The following is a 22,264-nucleotide window of genomic DNA, read 5'->3' as shown; positions in this document are numbered from 1 at the left end:
GCTGTGTACAGTCACAGGATAACCTGTGTTTGGAAACATCATTTTAATAATAATGGGTAAGATATGGGTAATATGAAGCAAACACACTTCTATTTACTATACCTGGGAGGGGCAGGAAAGCATATGCTACAGAGAAACAGAGGTTACAAGACTTTTGCCTTGTTTCCTTGGAGTTTCCTCACAAGCTCTCAGAATCTTCCTCATGAAGTTTCATTCATGGATTGTGTTATGACAAACCACTGCTTCCAGTAAGACTGTGAAAGCATAAAATACAAATATGAGCAGGGCAAAGTGAGTAAACATGGGATGCCTAGAACTATAAGGCAATGAAAAATGAGAAAGACTACAAGAATAAAAACAGAGCATTCATTAGGCTTTTATAGTCCATAGCATATCAGTTTTGTACATGTGTCCTTTATTTCTTCTAAGAAAATGTCACATTTAGCCAAGACTGGCCTTGAACTCTACCTGATTTTGCCTCTACCTTATAGCTATGATTAAAAAAGCATGCATCCCCATGCATAACCACATGTGTGTTCTTATATAAATAAATGTATTCATTGGAATTGTAAATGTATTTTAAGCAAGTTACTTATTGTTTATGTCTGATAATTGTGAAAGACAAAACTACAGTATTTTTAGCCTTTTCTAGATGAAAAGTTCATGCTGATGGTTATGTAGCCTTTGGTGTTAATGAATTAATAATCTTTAAATTTTATTTTCTTATACCATAGGCTTTAGCAGTGTATTTAATTTTTTAATTTAAAAATGCCCTCATTTAATCTTTCTCTTTCATTTTTAAAAACATTACATTGATTTGTTTATTCTGTGTGCTCGTGTGGATAAGGAGAATGTGCTCACCATGGCATACTTGTGGAGGTTGGAAGAGTTAGGATCAAACTCAAGTTATCAGATGGGGCAGCAAGCACCTTTGCTCACTGAGCCATCTTACTATCCCCTCATCCCTTTATTTTTCTACCAAATGCTGTTAAGGTTCATAGAGAGATCTTACATTAATTTATAGTAAAAATAATTTTGGTTTTTATTAATACTGGCCCTCAAACAAAAGTAGTTACACAAATTATTGTATAAATAGTAGTAAAGCTGCTGGGAATTTACCAGAAATATTCTGCTTTTTTCAAGATACCAGCCTTGTGTCTCAGACTATCTCAGAAGATCACAACTTTTCTTATCTTGTTTTATTATTTTTATTACAAATTTATACCCACATTACATAGATACAAATCATAATTAGAGTTGTTGTATAATGTATAGTCCTTTTACAAAATATTCACACACACACACACACACACATACACCCCACTAGCAAAGAGTGATCAAGCCAGATGTGATGACTTATATCTGATGTAATAATCCCAACACTTGGCATCTTGAAGCAAGATGATTGCCACACACTTAAGAGCAGCATGAACTATAATGAGTTCTCAGTCATTCTGGGCTAGAGAAGAAAACCCTATCTCAAAAAAAAAAAAAAAAAAAAGAAGCAGTTTTCATTGGTATTGAAAGCACTGCCTTTTGGTAAGAATGCCTGTTCTACAGTACTGACCAGTTTTATGGTGTTTGGCCAGTTACTTAACATTTCCCTCAGGCTCATCTTTAGAATTAGAATAATATCTAACTCACAGAGTCAGTATCATAATTTAATACCTCAGTACTATTTGTAGTTCCATCAAACCCCTGTACATATTAGTTTTAAGTTTAGGTGTCTGTATATCCAATTTAAAATGAGAAGAATGAAAGCTTGTTGAGGTCAGGTTTTATGTCTTACAGGGTTGTTGTTTCTTGTGTGTAGTTCATATAAATTTACCAGCTTATAGTAACCCCAGTTTATGCAGTGTTTGCTGATTAGAGAATATTTTACCTTTATCCTTAAAGGGTATAAAATAACATAAAAAATTAAGATTTTTAAAATTTTTATATTGTTAATACTTATGAAGAAATTATTAGAATCCAGACAATGTTCCAGTGTATGAAGAAATCTTAGGTTATACTAGTAATATTTCATACTTTGTGTATTTTTTCATAGGTTCTCACTCAACAGGGATATGATGCTGCTTGTGATATCTGGAGCTTAGGAGTCCTTTTGTACACTATGTTGGCTGGGTAAGATATTTATAAACTCTTGTTATTTGAACTTTACTGGATATATTCATCTAGAAGAGTACAGAATAAAATGTTAGATGTCCTATTAATATTTTCAAATCTATAGTTTTTACTTGTAAAATAAGATACAGAAATAGAAATGTTTTCATATAGAATACATGCTTTAGAATAAACCTTTTATTTTTTATATCAAGTGCTTTACTTTTTAATAGACTTACTAGACTATAAAATAGATGTGTCTTATAATAGGAGCATGTCCACTGGACTTGTTAATATTAAGTAAATAATTTTACTTAAAAATTCTGGCCGGGCAGTGGTTGCGCACACCTGTAATCCCAGCACTTAGGAGGCAGAGGCAGGTGGATCTCTGTGTGTTCGAGGCCAGCCTGGTCTACAGAGCTAGTCCAGGACAGGCTCCAAAGCTACAGAGAAACCCTGTCTCAAAAACCAAAAAAATAAAAATGGTCTGGGCAACAAAGATTTATTAAAATGATTGATAAAAATATAATACTTAACAATATTAACCTAGAGAAGCATGCAATATCATTAATAGGATGAGGATAAGCTCAAAACAGTTGTAATAATAATTAGACTATGTTAATGTTTATAATTTATAGTTAATGAAAATGGTAGTTTATTCTTAATTGAGAGCAGCACTTTTATTTAAAAGTGGGTATTTATTATTCTGATTTTTTTTTAAAAAAGGAATGTTTAACTTGTAACTCAGCTAGGTGTGACATTTAAAATATTCAGCTGCTATATAAAAGCATAACATATTAGTAACATGTTAAACAGTTAATTGGCTGTGCATAATTGCATATATCAGGATTTTAAATATTATAAGCTCTTTATAGAATGGTATACCTTGTCATATATAGTCAATATTGTAGGTTTTAGACCATGGGATATAATTGCTTGCTGCTTTTAAATATTTGCTTTATGACTAAACAAGAAATTATTTTATATAAACATGTTTGATGTTATCTAAAACTAATCGTTAGATGAAGGAATGAAAAAAATTACTGCATAAAGCTATCTCCTAATACTTTCAACCATAAATCAGGTTTCCTGTTCCCAAGTATAAATAGAATATTTGTGTTTTATCATGGTCTCATTATATTACTGTATGTTTACTTAAAAGTCCACCCTTATTTAGCATTTATTAGCTGATCAAAGGAAGCAAAGAAGTAATCAGCAAGATTCTGTACTTAATTAAATAATTAATTAGGATTAAATTCATTGTTTGAGATACATGGTTTCATACTAACAGTAAAGGGAAATATTAGGTAATGCTCTTGGCTTCTTTTTATCTTTGCATATAGACTTATAGCCATCACTTTTAATTATGTATAAAATGTACCTTTGCTTCTCATATTTATTAAAATCTATTTTATTAACAGCTATACTCCATTTTCCAATGGACCCAATGATACTCCTGAAGAAATACTCCTGCGTATAGGCAATGGGAACTTCTCTTTGAGTGGTGGAAACTGGGACAATATTTCAGATGGAGCTAAGGTATAAATCATAAATATGTTCAGTTATACGGTGTTCATATTAAATTATTAAAATCCAGAAACTATATCCCAATGTCTATTTGTTGTATAGTTTTCTTATGTTGTCATGCCAATATTCAATTTTTTTTATTTGTTGAGATTATAATTACTTGACTTTCCCTTCTCTTTCTTATGTCCAACATGGTAGTTGTAAGTTTTCCTGTGTCCCACCCAGTCCTGTAGCCACTCAGACCCAAGTAAACACATAGAGGCTTATATCAATTACAAATTGGATGGCATATCATTCAAGCTTCTTACTAGCTAGCTCATATATATATATATATATATTTGGTTTTTCGAGACAAGGTTTCTCTGTGTAGCTTTGCACCTTTCCTGGAACTCGCTTTGTAGACCAGGCTGGCCTCGAACTCACAGAGATCCGCCTGCCTCTGCCTCCTGAGTGCTGGGATTAAAGGCGTGCACCACCACTGCCTGGCTAGCTTTTATATCTTAAATTAACCCATTTTTATTCATCTATGTTTTGCCACATGTTCTGGTCTGCTGGCATGTTATTCCTGGGGCAACAGGCTGACTTCTCTCCTGCCTCTCCTGTCTCCTTGCACTGTCTCTTTTGGATCTTCCTGCCTTACTCCATCCTGCCTTGCCATAGGCCAATGTAGCTTTATTTATCAACCAATCAGAGCAATACATATTCACAGCATACAGAAAGACATCCTAGAGCACAACACCTTCCATTTAACCCACTTTTCTGTTTGAAATTCATGGCCTCTTTTTCTTTATATAATTTAATTTTACATATCAGTCACAGATTCCCGTCCTCCCTCCTCCCAACCCACCCCCCATTTCCATCTCTTCCAGGGCAAGGACTTGCCTGGAGATTCAGCTCAGCCTGGTAGATTCAGTCAAGGCTGGTCCAGTTCCCTCCCACCTTTGCCCAGGCTGAGTAACATGTCCCTGCATAGACCCCAGGCTCCAAACAGCCAGCTCATACACTAAGGACAGGTCCCTGTCCCATTGCCTGGGAGCCTCCCAAACAGTTCAAGCTAATCAACTGTCTCACTTATCTAGAGGGCCTGATCCAGTTGGGGGCTACTTAGTTATTGGTTCATAGTTCATGTGTTTCCCCTAGTTTAGCTATTTGTCCTTTTGCTTTTTCCAATCATGATCTCAACACCTCTCACTCATACAATCCCTCCTCTTTCTCACTGATTGGACTCCTCGAGATCCACCTGGGGCTGGGCCGTGAATCTCTGCATCTGCTTCCATTAGGATGAGAGTTCTACCACGACAGTTAGGGTGTTTGGCCATCTGATCACAAGACTAGGTCAGTTCGGGCTTTCTCTCAACCATTGCCAGTAGTCTACAGAGGATGTATCTTTGTGGATTTCTGGAGAACTCTCTAGCACTTTGCTTCTTCCTATTCCCATGGGGTCTTCATTTATCATGGTCTCTCTTTCCTTGTTCTCCCTCTCTGTTCTTGATCCAGCTGGTATCTCCCGCTCCCCTAAGTTCTCTTTCCCTTGACCCTTGCCCTTCATTATGCCCCACCACGTCCAGTTTGCTCTTGTAGATCTCATCCATTTCTCTGTCATTGGGTGATCCCTGTGTCTTTCCTAGGGTCCTGTTTTCTAGGTAGCCTCCCTGGAGTTGTGAGTAGCAGTCTAGTCATCCTTTGTTTTACATCTGGTATCCACCTATGAGTGAGTACATACCATGTTTGTCCTTTTGAGTCTGGGTTACATCACTCAGGATGATTTTTTTTCTAGATCCATTTGCCTGCAAACCTCATGATGTCATTGTTTTTCCTCTGCTGAGTAGTACTCCATTGTGTATATGAACCACATTTTCTTTATCCTTCTTCAGTTGAAGGGCATCTAGGTTGTTTCCAGGTTTTGGCTATTACAAACAATGCTGATATGAACATAGCTGAGCATGTGCCCTTGTGGTATGATTGAGCATTCATTGGGAATATGCACTAGAGTGGTATAGCTGGGTCTTGGGGGAGATGGATTCCCAATTTTCTAAGGAAGTGCCATATTGATTTCCAAAGTGGCTGTACAAGCTTGCATTCCCACCAGCAGTGGAGGAGAGTTGCCCTTGCTCCACATCCTCTCCAGCATAAGCTGTCTTCTGTGTTTTTGATCTTAGCCATTCTGACAGGTGTAAGGTGGTATCTCAGAGTCCTTTTGATTTGCATTTCCCAGATAATTAGGGATGTTGAGTAATTCCTTAAATGTCTTTCAGCCATTTGAACTTCCTCTGTGGAGAATTCTCTGTTTAGCTCTGTAGCCCATTTCTTAATTGGACTGTTGGGCATTTTGATGTCTAATTTCTTGAGTTCTTTATATATTCTAGATATCAGCATTCTGTGAGATGTAGGGTTGGTGAAGATCTCTTCTCATTCTGTAGGCTTTTGCTTTGTCTTGTTGACTGTGTCCTTTGCTCTACAAAAAGCTTCTCAGTTTCAACAGGTCCCATTGATTGATTGGTTCTCTCAGTGTCTGTGCTACTGGTGTTATATTTAGAAAGTGATCTCCTGTGCCAATGCGTTCAAGAGTACTTCCTACTTTCTCTTCTATCAGGTTCAGAGTAACTGGATTTATGTTGAGGTCTTTGATCCACTTGGATTTAAGTTTTGTGCATGGTGACAGATAAGGATCTATTTGTGACCCGATGATTCTCTGGATTTCCTTAGTGTTAGTTGTAATGTCTCTCTTTTCATTTCTGATTTTGTTAATTTGGATGCTCCCTCTCTGCGTTTTGATTAGTTTGGATAAGGGCTTATCTATCATGTTGATTTTCTCAAAGAACCAACTCTTTATTTCGTTAATTTTTTTTTGTATTCTCCTTGTTTCTATTTTATTGATTTCAGCTCTCAATTTGGTTATTTTCTGGCATCTATTCCTCCTGGGTGACTTTGCTTCTTCTTGTTCTAGAGCTTTCAGGTGTGCTGTTAAGTCACTAGTGTGAGATTTCTCCAACTTCTTTATGTGGGCATTTAGTGCTATGAATTTCCCTCTTAGCACTGCTTTCATAGTGTCCCATAAGTTTGGGTATGTGGTGTATTCATTTTCATTGATCTCTAAGAAGTCTTTAATTTTTTCTTTATTTCTTCCTTAACCCATTGGTGATTCAGTTGAGCATTATTCAATTTCCATGAGATTGTAGGCTTTCTTTAGTTTTTGTTGTTGTTATTCCAATTGTTTTGTATCTGTTGAGATTTTCTTTGTGGCCAAGTATGTGGTTGATTTTAGCGAAGGTTCCATGGGGTGCTGCTAAAAAGGTATATTCTTTTTTGTTTGGGTGGAATGTTCTATAGATATCAATTAAGACCATTTGAGTCATAACATCAGTTAAGTCCTTTATTTCTCTGTAGTTGGAGAGCTCTCCTGGTGCCACCAAGCCCCTGCGGTCCCACAACCCATGTATAAAATAATCATTCAGACATTCATATTATTTAAACTGCTTGGCCATTAGCTCAGGCCTACCATTGTCTAGCTCTTACTCTTATATTTAGCCCATTTCTGTTAGTCTATACTTTGTCACATGGCTTGTGGCTTACCGGTGTCTTTACATGTTGCTTCTCATGGCAACGGCTGGCAGTGTCTCCTCTAAGCCTTTTTGTTCCCAGCTTTCTCCTCTTCCTTGTCCCGCCTACCTTATCCTTCCTGCCTGGCTACTGGCCAATCAGTACTTTATTTATTTTAACCAATCAGAGCAACACATTTAACTTACAAAACATCCCACAACACTCTGTTAAGTTTCGATTTGGCAGATCTATCCAATGGTGAGGGGGTTTATATGTGATTTAAGCTTTAGTAATGTTTCTTTTACATATGTGGGTGCCCTTGTAGTTCTTGGATAGGGTTAATTTCTTGTGAGTTTCTCCTCTTCCATGTTATCATGTCTATGTGTCATTCAGTTAAGGACATATTTGGGGAGCCATGCTGGTGAGATTTTCATGGTTTTAGCTTCTGTTCCACATCACATATACCACATGAATTTGAATGGAAATACTGGATCAAAACTGAAAGCTTATAAATTGTTACTATGTACAGCTGGTGAGTTTGCCATCTGAGTACTGTGAAGTGAATAGAAAATCTGCTGTGCTTTTGTTTTAATATTGGTTATAAAGCTTACTAAAAGTGTATATAAATGATAAGAAATTTCAGGGCTTCAGTTTAGATGAATTTATTAATTTTGCTGATCATATTTTCAATATGTTATCTTAAGTATAAATACCCAGCTGATTATACATGATTATTCTTTTTTATAGTTTAGTATAATTTTTCAAAAACTGGCCAATAATATCATGAAAGTATTGTCCTGTGTGACAGCTAAGCCTAGTACATGCAGTTGAGGCAGGATTAAGCCCCTATCCCCTTCCATCAAGGCTGAGCAATGTGTCCAACCATAGGTAATAGGATCCAGAAAGCGAGATCATCCACCAGGGAGAGATCCCAATCGTCACTGCCAGAGACCCCTCAAACAGACCCAACTATGCAACTATGCAGAAGGCCTGGTCCAGTCCTCTGCAGGCTCCATAGCTGTTGGTCTAAAGGCTAGAAAGATGGCTCAGCCATTAAGGGCTAGGCTCACAACCAAAATTATAAGAGATTTTACTTTATTCATAATTGCTATAACTTAATGCTACCAATATTGAATGCTTGCTATATTTATGTGATTGGTTTGCTCCCCAATACCACATGAAACTGAATATGGTGGCACATGCCTCCGTTCCTTTCAGTAGGTAGGTAGAAGAAACAAGAGAGAAGTTCCAGGTCATTCCTGAAACAGGATGACATGGGTGTATGAGAATCTGTTTCAAAAATGAAAGCAGAGAAACAAAAAATAAAGTTGTAGTAATTATTTAAATTCAAGCATCAGTTTTTTAGTATAATAGGGGAAGGATGAAAAGTCGTCCAGACTAGCAATTAAGACTTAGGATGGTACTTAGATTGCATTGCCTGACTATGGCTTAGTAAGTTTGTGACTTTGAGACTGTTGTCGAATCTATTTGTATGTCAGTTACCATATCAAAAAGTGATGTTAGTATTGCCTACCTCAGGGTTATTGGAAAGATTAAATACCTTATATATTTTATATCAGTATTGTGTGTATTTCAAAACAGGTTGCATATGTGACACTTAGCAAATGCTCAAGTATTTAATGAGAATATGATTGTAGGATGCTGTATGGCAGATAATCAGCAACTGAGACCCTTCTGAGTAAAATTTACGACAGTACATTTCAATATTTGCAGACATGCCCCTCCTGAAATTATTCTTCATTGCTTTATTTTTGTCACTATCTGTACCATTCAAAAATCCTTCAAAATCCCTGGGCAAGTAGAAAAGTTCAGATCAGCTTTAATGAGCAGATGAAGGTTTTGTTTTGTTTTTCCTTGTGAAGTTTGAAGTCTGTGTAGGCGATTTGTGTGTTGAGGTATACTTTGGTGATTAAAAGTAAAGAGACACATCCGTTAAAGGTCAAGAATGTTTTCTTTTCATTGCTTAGTATTTTCATTATAATATAAGATGGAAAAGTTCTTTCTGATCATATGCATTGGGGTTTTAAATGTTTCTTGTATTGGATTATATATATATTTCCCACTATTTAAATTTTCTGCTGTAGTTTTATTTAATAGACTTTCAGTCTTTTTAGTTTGGATATCTTTTCCTTCCTTTCTCTACGTCATGGATTGATTCTCAGGTTCAGTCTCTTGAAAGTATGGCATGGATACCTCTTTCTGTTCTGTTAATAGATCCTCTTAATAAATAGCCTTCTATCTCCTTTTACACAATGTCTCACTATGTAGCTCTAGGAAGCCTTGAACTCACATTGATGCTCCTTCTTCTACCTCCTAAGTGCTGAAATTAAGGCCGAACAGCCTTCTCTTCAAAACCCAATCCCCATTACCTCTCAGAGGAGAGAAAACAGACAATAGTAATTCAAAAGCAAACCAAGTGTTGAAAATGTAGAAAAACAATTAGAAGTATCAATTCCGATATAAAAGGTTAGACAGAGAAGAAAGGAGCTAGTATAGTTAGGGTTCTTAAAGAAAAATAAAACCTAGGAACTTCACATTGACTGAAGTTGAAAGTGTGAGTAATTAAGTAGTGAAAAGGAAGTGGATGAAGAAAGGATACAAGAGTGAAGAAGGAAGACAGGGAAGAGAAGAAGCATATGTGGGATGAAAGCATAAGAAATACTAGTGATGTGAAACAAAGTGCAAGAAAAAAACAAGAAAAATTGCCAACATTTCTTACTTCCTGAAGATACATAGTGTGGAGGTCTCAGTCTTATGTTTTGATTTTTTTGGTATTGGAGGCATTTGGGCATTTAATTGTTTTCTCTCTGGATGGGCAAAAAAATGTTGGTAGCAGATTGATACAATCCCTACCTTTTCCAGCACTCGGGAGGCAGAGGCAGGTGGATCTCTGTAAGTTCGAGGCGAGCCTGGGATACCAAGTGAGTTCCAGGAAAGGCAGAAAGCTACACAGAGAAACCCTGTCTCGAAAAAAACAAAACAAAACAAAACAAAAAAACCCCTGCCTTTTCCAATAGACAGTAATATATGATTGACCCTGACTGAACTAAATTCCCGAAAGTGGTTTCCTCATCGAGGCCAGGCAATACAGGTGTATAGGACCTGCCTTTAAACTGCTTCTGCTAGATGAGCCCAGGGATATCCTAATAGTTGGATGTCCCTTCATATCAGGCATGCTTTGCCAGTGTATGTGTGAGCAGGAAAAATGCCTGAGGCCGGCTATGTTTCCACCAAATGTTTCCAGTGCTCTGAGAGTATATTAATCCGTCAGACCAAAGTAATATGTACTTTACAGCGTCAAGCACATAACATTGACTGGTCCTGCATGATCTAGCTATACTGGTCTCTGCTAGTATTCTCCCACAGCTGGTCTTCCCAGATGTCCAGTTGAAGGCCTCCAGATTTAATCAGCTTTCTTCTGTAGTCATACCTATATTTTTCAGCTAAGCAGACCAGTGTTTGTGAGCTGCATCTAGATTACAACAAGTATCCTGGGCTCATACTGATTCTTGGGATATTTACTTGCCCAGTTATTGAAGAAGGGGAACTTTTTTGGGTTTGACGGTAATAAAAATCCATGCTTTCTGCCCTCTCTGGTCAAAATGTTTTGACTGTAAAACCTCAAAATGATTACCCTCTCAGCACCAGTGAGCATGTAGTATAGCAGGAGGTCTGTAGTTCAATGCCTATTTGCTATCAAGCCTGTAGTTAAATGCCTGGCTGCAAGTCTCTTATTTTTATTTATTTATTTGTTTGTTTGTTTTACAGAGATCCATATTGTACCTATGGAACTCACAGACTTTGTTTTTTTCTCTTTGGCTTAAAGCTCTGCTGGGGGAGATGCTCTCCCTCTTCTGCTGTTTTAGTGTCTATTTCGTTTAGAAATCTAAAGTTGAACATTCCTGGATTCTACCTCATCTCTGTCTAATGGTTGCTAGTACCCTCCCTTACTTTTTCTTGTCAGCCTTTTTTGCTTGTAGCCACTACAATTAATGCTCGATTGTAGTGGAGACACAGGATATCTTTCTTCCCCCATCTTCTTGTTTGGGTGTGAAAGATATGGCTATATAATAAAACATCAGGAGGTTGGCATTGTTTCTCCGTTTCCTGCTTCTGCCTTCCTAGTGCTGGTGTTGCAGGTATGTGACACTTCACCAGGCTTATTTTATAATTGTATTTAACTTATATATAAACCATAAAACTTGATCATATTAATGATACAACTTTTCCTGCATTAATTCATGTATACATTGTGCAATTTTTAAGGGAGGTTGACATATCTGTCTCCTGAAACACCTGTCATTTCTTTGAAATGAAACATTGAAAAGTTCTCTGTTCTAGGTGTTTGTTGTGATCTGTAGTCATACTTCCCTGTAGTAGCATACCAGAAATTCTTGATACTCTCCAACTGTACCTGATCAAAATTACCTGTCTCTCCTCCCACTATACTGCATCATGTCTGCTAACCCACATTTTACTCTCACCTCTATGAGACTGACTGCCTTAGCATTCCACATACTGAGTGAAATCATATCATAATTATGTTGCTATGCCTGCCTCGCTTCACTAATATAATGATCTCCAGTTCCATCCATGTTGTCACCAATTACAGGATTTTATTCTATTGTGACTGAATAGTATTCCATCTTGTACATATATAAATTCATGTACATACATATACATAATATTCACTCTTGGATACATACATGCACTACCATGTATTATATGCATGACATTTCTTTATGCATTTAACAGTTGATGGAAAGATGAGTTGTTTTCATTTTGTGGCTGTTGTCAGTAGTGCTCCTGTTAATATTGTAGTACAGATACCTTGTTGACATACTGATTTTAATTCCTTTGGTTATATGTGTAATAATGGGCTTGATGAATAAAATAAGACTGACTTATTAATTCTTATGATTCACTAAGTATATTTTATTAAAGTATTCATTATGTTTTATTTTCATATACTCATTTTATGTGTTTTTATAAGGAGATTTCATGCAAATATATAATATACATATACCCCTAACCCCGCTCTCCCTTTATCATCCTTCCCCTTCCCATTACTCTCTTTGTCTCATTGTTAATATTAAATGATTCCAAGTTGGTTATTTTGATTATCAAGAGCCCTGAAATCTTGTTAACATATATTTTTTCCTCACCTTTTTGGAAAAACAGGGTCAAACAGTGCTGGTGCTAAACTTACCATGTAGCCTAGTCTGGCCTTAACTTACTGTGATTCTCCTAGCTCCGCCTATTGAGTTGTGAGAATACAGGAATATTATTCCTTTATCTGTTGTTATTACCTATCATCTTTAGTTTCATTATTCTGGGTAATGAAAGATTGCACAAATAATGTCTTTATCTATTAGGGGATTCTTGTTGAGGGGATTTTACTTGTTCTCCTAAAAGTAGTAAAGATAGTTTACTCAAAGTGTTACATACATGCTTTGGTGTATTTAAACTTGTATGTTTCTATGAAATTATGTTCTGTAATAGTTATAATTTTAACAAAATCAAATATTCAAAGTTAATTTGCTGAAGACTTATGATGACTGGACCATTATCATAACAGTAGTTGCTGACATTGAATTTATATTTTGCTGTTCTCAGTATGTAATACAGAAAGCCCTTATTGAGTGGATTAGCTAACTACATTACGACTTCTCCTGTGTATTCTATTTGTATATACAAACCATAACATCTTGGGGTCTAAGTTTCTCACGAAGTTCTATAGCTGTCTTTATGCCCATTTAAAACATTCCAGGGAAACTCCTGGTATCTTGAGTGGTTTTTCCCTCTTTCATTCCTAACCCAATCCCAGTTCTAGAAATTTGATACACACTGATTTACAAAATAAAAACTTTACTATACAATGAAAAATCCAAGATTATCTTTTTTCTATAGCTTTTTTTTGAGAATTTCATACATGAGCACCACATCTTCATCTCTTTTGTCCCTTCCTTCAGTCTCTCCAACTTTACGCTTTCAAATTTGTGAATACACACACACACACACACACACACACACACACACAGAGTTAGTTGTACAGAGTATTGAGAAAACAAAACATTAAAGTTATTGATACGTTTATATTTTTGAGGAAATGTGAATTCTATATTTTCATATGAATTTCTGTATCCATTTAGGATTTGCTTTCTCATATGCTTCACATGGACCCACATCAGCGTTATACTGCAGAACAAGTATTAAAGCACTCTTGGATAACTCACAGAGAACAGTTGCCGAGGGATGAGCCAAAGACCGATGATATACCATATATTGTTACGGTAAAGCAAACACACACTTAATATACATCTCATGTTACCCACTGATGATTATTTAAGTATCTTTATTTCTTGAAGATTTTTTTGTAAACATTCATGAGCTATTATTTTTTTACTATGTCTTTTATGATAAAATTATCTTTTAGCTTATATGAATCAACTCAAATAGTGGGATTGATGGTGACATTTTCTTATATACATATGATGTACTTTGATCATACTTACTTTCTAGTGCCCTCTGATATCCCTTTCTCTCATCCCCCTTATCTTGCTCTACATTGGTTATAGTAATAGTACCTTTGTCTTTTTAAAGCATAGATGCCATATGAGAAAATGTGCAGTATTTATTTTTAGATTGTAGTTATTTTGTTTAACATGACTATTATCAGTTCTACCCATTTTTCTGCAAATGACATAATTTTTCCCTTTTTATGACTAAATAAAACTACTAATGTGCAAGTGTTCCAAACTCTGTGTGTTTGTGTGTGTAAGTACGTACATGTGAACACTGTGAACACAACTTATGTCCTTGCTATATCAGCTATATAAAAGGGCAAATTTCATAGGCAGAGGTCTTGCTGTGTATTATTAAATACTTCTTTCCTACAGAGATTGTTACTGAACTTCTAATGTTTTGTCATTATTTTAGGAAGCAATGGTTGCAACATACACTGCCTTGACTCACCAGACTTTCCAACCAGTCCTAGAGCCTGTTGCTGCTTCAAGTTTAGCTCAGAGACGGAGCATGAAAAAGCGAACATCAACTGCCTTGTAAGATTCATACTATTCCTCAGCTAACTGGATGAAGAGAAAATTAAATGTGCTGTGGGTTGGTTTGGTTTGGTTTTTGCCTAATCTTATATCAAAGGTATTTTTTTTTCCTTTCACATTACTTGAATATTCTATTTAAGCCTCTCTTTTTGGGAGGTTGGAATTTTAAACAAACATACATAGGTCCATAATATTCATACTATGTCATTTTGCAGTAGTATCCAAATGTTTAACTATATAATTGATGCCCACAAGGTCTTAACAACTTCTCTGCACATTAACTCTCCAAATTCCTCTCAAACAAAGTTATCCTATTATTATTTTACACAAAACTGGTTTAGGGAGTCGTTAATAGTAATCAAGATGCTTTTCATATGTTATAAATATTATAATGCCAACCAATGTTTTTTAACATTATGTCCTGAAGAAAAACTTTTTTGTTTTTAAAAGAAAAACAGAAGTATTCTAGTAGTTTGTGCATAGCCAAAACACTCCATTCATTTGAGTCTGTTTAGATACTAAATGTAGCAAAATAGTTTGGTGCCAGAGTAAAATCCATTTGTGCTAATACATGAAGTCCTGATAAGGTTGGTGCCAAAGTTTTGATAGAATAATTAAATCACTAATAATGTGTGCAGACAGGTTTGTATATTATCTGTAAGTGGCTTCATCTAGACAAAGTTTTCATAAATCTTCTAATGTTTTACAGCTAATCGACTTGTAGTAAAAGTGAAGAAATTTTTATTCAAAGGTTTCATGTTGGTCGTTAATCTCATAAATATGTCATAGTTAAGTCTTTGAAAATGAAGTACATGGTGTTGATGTGACCTTGGTGTTACATAAACTGACTTTGAAGTTAATCAGTTCAATTTCATGATCATCTTTCCCCTTTATAAATGGAGCTACACTATTTTATTTCTGATTTCCATGTGATTTGAGCTACAGAGTAGCGTATTGATTGATCTCCCTTGAATCCTATGGTGATGTAGTTGAAGTTGTATTATAGTGGACTTGTGCACTTAGCACATATGAAACCATATAATGCATTTCAGTAAGTGTGAGACAATTCTACATAATAGTTGTACTTCAAGAAGATAATCTAAGATTTTTAAATAGGAAAACAACATTAATGATTCACACAGAAATTTGAGCACATTTAAAAATCATATTTATAGTAATCCAGCTAAATTGTTTTTTATTAAATTTATGATTCAGAACCACTGTATAATAATATATTGTTTTCTTTGAATGCTGAAATTTAAAAAAAATCATTTTATGTTGTCCAGGAAAATACCGTTAACTACTACTACTGACAGAAATAACTCATGAATGTAAACTGGAGGATGTCAGTTTTGTTTAGTGAATAGAAATGTATACTTGTTTGTGCTAGGTGTACTATTTTCTGTGCATTTTACTTTGCTTAATTCAGAAAGAACGGATTACTGAGTATATGATTTAGGCTAGGAGACATGCAATGTTGGTATTTAAGAAAACAAACTATATGTATTATCATTAAAATGTAAGAGATCTGTATTCCTGCACAAATCTGTTTCCTACACTTGATATATAAAAGGATGTATTCTTACTTTGAGGTGTCTTTTAAAATAATTGAAAAATATTAAGTAACAGCTGATCTGATGCCACATAATAGCATTACTTAGTCTTAGTGTCCCATTTTGTAAATTTTGTGTTCCAATGTGGTTCATTTCCCCCATTTTTGCTTTCTTACTTTTAAAAATCTTTCCATTTACTTTGACTTATTGTGGTCCTGTCATTGTCCCATTTGTGTAGCTACACATTTTATCAGGTTTTTTTGTCAAACTCAAAGATGTGATTTTGCTATTGAATATTTAGGACACATACTGTTTCCATATGTATTTTCCAGCTAATAAAATTAGAGAAAATGAAACTGGAAAATGAAAAATCATTATAAAATACCCTTCAGCTTTTGTATAATGAATGGGTTAAAAAGATTGCCATGATTTTCACTTGTTTGCTTAGAGGGTTGTGTTGTACAGCCTGATATGAAAGGAACACTAAGGAATAAGCAATGAATATCATACTTCCTTATCCCCCAGTGAGTATTTACTGTGCAGAAGACCAGGCATGCTAGAGCATTTGCCTAATTGTGAGAAACTTGCTGTTAAAAATTTCAAAGGTACTAGCTTAATTAACAAAAGTAGTAGAGAGATAACATTATTATATAAGAAAGACATTATAATATCCTTGTTTTGTAGAAGTGGAATGTCTAATCATGTCCTTTTTGGCTAGAATAAATCCTAATAGAATGAGTGAAGGTTCAAATACTCAAAAAAAAAAAAAAAAAAGACTTCTATATATGAGTGACCGGTTAAACTTTCTATAAGGCTTTAGCATACTATAGCTCCTAATGGGTTCATGAAGAATTATTTTGCATTATTTGGTAGTATTTAGCAGCAGCACATTTTGAGCTAAAACTTTGAGGTGTTTTACTCTTCTGGAAAGGAGAAGATACCAAATTTATTTTTCTTGAAGAGAAAACATTAGGTCAATAAGGTAGACTAAGAATCCATTGTCTGAAAGCACACAGTACCATGAGTGAATATTCAGGAAACCATTTCCAAGAAAATTAGAAAGCAGTGTTGGTAACTGATTTTCTGGTATCAAATTTTTGTTTTGTTTTTCGAGACAGAGTTTCTCTGTGTAGCTTTGCACCTTTCCTGGAACTCACTTTGTAGCCCAGGCTGGCCTCGAACTCACAGAGATCCGCCTAGCTCTGACTCCCGAGTGCTGGGATTAAAGGTGTGTCCCACCACCACCCGGCTTCCTCAAACTTTTAACCTATTTTGTTAGGAATGCCTGAATATTGTTTTTTATTATTATTTTTTTTTCTGATTTTTAAATAGAATCTCTGGTTAGTGATTGAATTTGTTTGGCAACCCACGAAGTTAACAATGTTTGGTATTGATATTTTGCCACTGAAACATGATAAAATAATATTGCTCATAGAAACTCATATCACTTGATTATTAGTATCCTAACTAGAACAAGGCCCTTCATATATAAAGAAGAAAAAAGAAAGACAACAACTTAAGGCACACTGAAAAAATATACTTTACACTAGGCAGTTTATCCATTTCATACATTACTACTATTTATATCTACTCCTTTCTTTTTTCCGCAAATCAAGACTTCCATTTTAAGGACAGTGGAGTTCAGCTAACAAAATGGCAGGAAAGCTGCATCACTAAATTAATGCATATTTTCTTCTTAGTGGCTAGTAGAGAATTAGCATTTTCCAATGAAGAAGGCGACTGGGCAAATGTGTTTCTAGTTGCAGGAATTTCAAGGAATCTCATCAAATGAGAATAATTTTAAATTCTGTTATTGTTGAAGTTTGGGGGTTAGGGAACATGCTCAGAAGTTCCCAGGATTAAGTCATTCAATAAAATGTTTCATATTTGTAGACTTCCTACCTTTCCAGGCATTCTTTATTTTGTCTTAAAATATTCCAAGCTTTTTCATATACTGAACTAGTCTAGAACAAAGTGGTATATAGAGAGAAAGGTATTGGTAGTCATTTCTTTACATGTTGTTAAACTCATATTTTTCTGTATTTTAATTTCTCACAATGCATATTTAGTAACATAAGGACATTTATTCAACCCATAATTGTATTAACAGAAAAAAGCACAGAAATTCAAATGAAAATTATTTTTCTTTTCCTTTTTTTTTGTTTTTGTTTTTGGAGACAGGGTTTCTCTGTGTAGCTTTGGAGCCTGTTCTTGAACTTGCTTTGTAGACCAGGCTGGCCTTGAACTCACAGAGATCGGCCTGGCTCTGCCTCCCAAGTGCTGGGATTAAAGGCATGCACCACCACCGCCCAGCAAAAATTATTTTTAAATAGATTCCTTTTCTAGACTCTTTGTCTAGATTTTAGGACCCAGAGATGAATTGTATTACATTGTTTTGCAACAATAATTCAAGCCATAGTAAATCCAGATGGACCAGTTACGTTTAAATTTATTTAATGTCCCTTTTTTCATTTCAGTGCTTGTTAAGGAGTTTTTCTTCTTTATACTGAGACCAGTGATTGCTGAGATGATGATTAAGTATTGTGTTAGTTTTTATTTACAATACCCATTACACTCATGGAGTCATTTTTCCTGCTTTTAGTCTTACAATCTAATGGAGTCTATTCTATAATTTCTGTAAAATAATCTTGCTTTATCACCTAAAATTCAACTTAACTGCTAATATGTAGAAGACCTACACCTGGATATACCGTAAATCTTAGATTGCAAGCATATGGTTCTTTGGAATATTAAGAAAATTACAAAAAGAAAAGTACTTTTAAAACAAAGAAATTCAAAATTGCTTACATTGTATTAGAAAATATATATATTTTAGTAATTGATTAGGAAAAACACCTTGAGCTAAATGTTTAGTATATGTCTCTGAACATATACCAAGTAAAGGTTTGTTCTATATTCCTATTTCTAAACCATGGACACCTCTGGGAAATGACTGTTTTGCTTTTACTTTGATTAGTTATAACTATTAATTATTCTTGAAAATGGTTATTAAATATCCAATGTGCATTATTTTTATTAATAATTGATATTATTTGACTAACTTGTTGCCTTTTTCTTTTACTGAACTAATATTGCTCAGATAGCATTTTACTTCTCCCTTAAAATTTGTTGTTTCTACAACTGATATCAGCCAGGTGGTGGTGGTGCACTTGGGAGGCAGAGCCAGGCGGATCTCTGTGAGTTCGAGGCCAGCCTGGGCTACCAAGTGAGTTCCAGGAAAGGCGCAAAGCTACACAGAGAAACCCTGTCTCGAAAAAAATCCAAATAAATAAATAAATAGATAGATAGATAGATAGATAGATAGAACTGATACCACTTATATCAAAAGTATAAACTTTTCTTAGTACAGTAAGCGAGATCCAGGAAAAGTGCAAAGCTACACAGAGAAACCCTATCTCGAAAAACCAAATAAATGAATGAATGAATAAATAAATAAATAAATAATAAGTAAATAGATCTGATACCACTTATATCAAAAGTACAAACTTTTCTTAGTACAGTTATTTTCACTATCAGGAAAGCAATCTAGGAAGAAACCATCACATTTAAAAGTTGTACACGAACTTTTAATTAAATATTCAAGTTCTAGCATGGTTTGTGTGTGTGAGAATTTATCTTGCATTATCATCCATAATATAAAGGGGAAAAAAGTATGCAGCAAAATGGAAGTGCTATCGCTAGTCTTGAGTTGGTCAGGATTTATGCAAAAATAGCATAGTTTGCTGCTGCCAGATCTTTAAAAGTTTCATTTTTCTGACACTTCCCAAACACTTAGCAATTCACGTACCTATTGTTTTGATAGAGGCATTTATATTCACTAGAGTTTCATTGCACGTTTCAGCAGAAATGGTGTTAAATAGAAATTGTATATAGATTTACTTCCCAGGAACTTAATAATCTAAAAGCTGAGATTAAAGAAAAAGTCCCCAGGTTGCTATAAACTGATTTTTTTTCTAAACTAGTATAGGTTTTATACCATCATTTATTTCGTAAATATTTTTCTTTAAGACACTTTCTTTTGACGTTGATGTTTTCATTCATTGTACATTTTTCATCTTGTAAGATTAGATTTAGTAGTGTGTTCTACAGTATCTTTTACCTCACAGTGCTGCTAAAGAAATGGCTATCCTTTTGAATTTTCAACATGCCAAAGATGACATAAAGTTATATTTATTTTTGTTCTTGTTAAAACTGTGAGCAACAATTATCAAGAAATTATGTTAAATTACTGGCATTCTCTGGGTACTAAATAAAAAGGCTGTAACTTTCTAACATTTTATACTTGACCTTGCTTGATCATTTATGGATGTAAAACTGTCTGCTTTTATTGAATACATAGCTAAATTACACAATTCATTGAGTGGGGAGAGGGAGATAGAAAGAGAGAGAACATGAATGTGTATGTATACACAAGATTCTGGAGCCAAATGTAATAGTTGTTTAAAAATATTGCTTGGTTATACATATTCCTTGATATTTCCAGATCTATAATATCTTTTCCTTTAAGATTCTTACTCTAGTATCCTTATAAGATAAAATAATTCAAGAAAATATGCATGCAGATATACTATACTTTAGATCTTATCAGGAGAATGCATTTATCTGCAAGTTAAAGTGACAGGCTTTTCTGTAGTAGGAGCATTAATATATTTGTCTCCAAGTGCTGACCAATTGTTGTATGCTTAGAATAAATACAAAAATTTAACTGAAAAAGAAGCAATGGCATGTTACATTGTAACAACTGTGTACACCTGTAAAACATAAGTTCCTATGCAGTGGTCAAAATCTTCATGTACCTCTTACTTTCTCAGCTTCTTAGTGGTAATCAAGGTATATCCCAGGTCAGTTTTGGGGGGTGGTTCTGTAGAATTTGCTTTCCCACTGGCTACCTTTAAAAAATCTGCTCTTCATTTGCTCCTCTCACGTAAAATAAGGGAGTGTAGTTTTAGTCAGTGGATCTTGGGGAAGTTTTAGGCCTCGCAGCCTGAGTGAAAAGGATAAAAGAAGCAGACTGGAGTTTGTTGTTCCTTTGGCTCCTGTAGTGTTCTCCCTTTTACTTGAAGCAACAGGTTGAAAATACTGTGGACCTGTTTTTGAAGATACAATTTATATCTTTCATAGGATTTTTGTGGATCCTTGAACCTTCTCTACCCAAGCACAAGGCAGCCTTCTACTGTGAAGCCCTGCCTTTCCTTCCTGCATTTGCCAGATCTCCCTGCTTTTGTGTAGATTAGACACTGTACTTTTGCTTCCTTCTGTTTCAGGGTTCTAAGATACAGTTGATATAGTTTCTGAATATGGCTATTTTAGATTATCTTGTTTATAAAGTTTTAAATAAGCTACCATACTTGATAACAGATTACTCAGTTTCTGAACAAAATGAATTCTTTGTTAATAGATACAATTTTACTCAACAAATGTATCATGTATTTTTGTGCTAGATACTGTTGCTGATTTTCTTTTAAACAAAGATTTAAGTTTTTTTGAATAATGACAAGGCTTTTAAAAATGAAACACTAAAACAAGCTATGAAAATGAGAGGTATGCCAATATCTACAACTATCAGATCATTAATTTTGAGCGTTGAATTTAGATCTGAGCTTCTAATAGGAGAGACAAGAAAAGAACAACAAATTAAATACTTATGTAGCAAGCACCCTAAGTTTTCAAGAGATACTTTTGACTACTTATTTAAAAAAGAATGCAGTAGCAACTTTATGGTGGACCACTGAAGAAAATAATGATTTAACACATTGTGTTACAGCATGTGTTTGAAGATCTTTTTGGTTATAGGTGCTAATATCTAACTCATGAGTTGAACATACAAAGGGAATTCATTGTTTGGCTTCATGTCTTGATCACTGTTGTGGAACTGTTGTTTCCTCAATCTTTCAAACATACTTTCAAAACTAACCCATAGTCAGACTCAGCATGATTCCAAGATGGAAATAACAGGTCTAACCCTCAGTTCCTCTCATGCCTAGCTCCTAGGAGTAGAGTTAACTAAGGAATACTTGACTGAAATTGGAAAGAGATAGAGCATTTCTAATGGAATGGAATGCACTATATAAGGGCAAAAAGAGTGGTAGTGGCTATTCTCTTTTTGCCTACCCAATATCTTTCCTGTATCATGGTAGCTTAGATGAGAAATGTCCTCCATAGGTTCAGGCAGTTTAAGAATTGTTCCCTGGGTGGGTACTGTTTGAGGTGGTTATGGGGAGGTGCAGCCTTGCTGGAAGAAGGTATCTCCTACCACTTGCTTCCATGTTTCCTCACACGATGGACTTCTCCCTCTGGAACTGTAAGTCAAAATAAATTCTTCCATAAATCATTTTTAATCATTATATTTAATGACATCAATAGAAATTAAATAATAAACATGTATGCATGCCCATTTTAAATATGTATGCTTTCATAAAATGCATATACTATCCCACT

General features: G+C 34.9%; 1 protein-coding gene across 1 annotated transcript in view; it reads left to right on the top strand.

The window, feature by feature from the left end:
- Rps6ka6 (ribosomal protein S6 kinase A6) overlaps nucleotides 1–22,264 on the top strand; it is a 94,472-nt gene that overhangs the window by 65,401 nt on the left and 6,807 nt on the right. The window contains exons 21-24 of the mRNA XM_036175090.1: nucleotides 2,048–2,124; nucleotides 3,525–3,642; nucleotides 13,344–13,484; nucleotides 14,131–14,252. Coding sequence (XP_036030983.1) covers nucleotides 2,048–2,124; nucleotides 3,525–3,642; nucleotides 13,344–13,484; nucleotides 14,131–14,252 — 458 coding nt within the window. The remainder of the gene's footprint in view (nucleotides 1–2,047; nucleotides 2,125–3,524; nucleotides 3,643–13,343; nucleotides 13,485–14,130; nucleotides 14,253–22,264) is intronic.

The sequence above is a fragment of the Onychomys torridus genome, chromosome X, assembly GCF_903995425.1.
Source record: "Onychomys torridus chromosome X, mOncTor1.1, whole genome shotgun sequence".
NCBI classification, from domain to species: Eukaryota; Metazoa; Chordata; class Mammalia; order Rodentia; family Cricetidae; genus Onychomys; species Onychomys torridus.
Note: the sequence above shows the minus strand (reverse complement) of the source record. Positions and strands in the feature narration are given on the sequence as shown.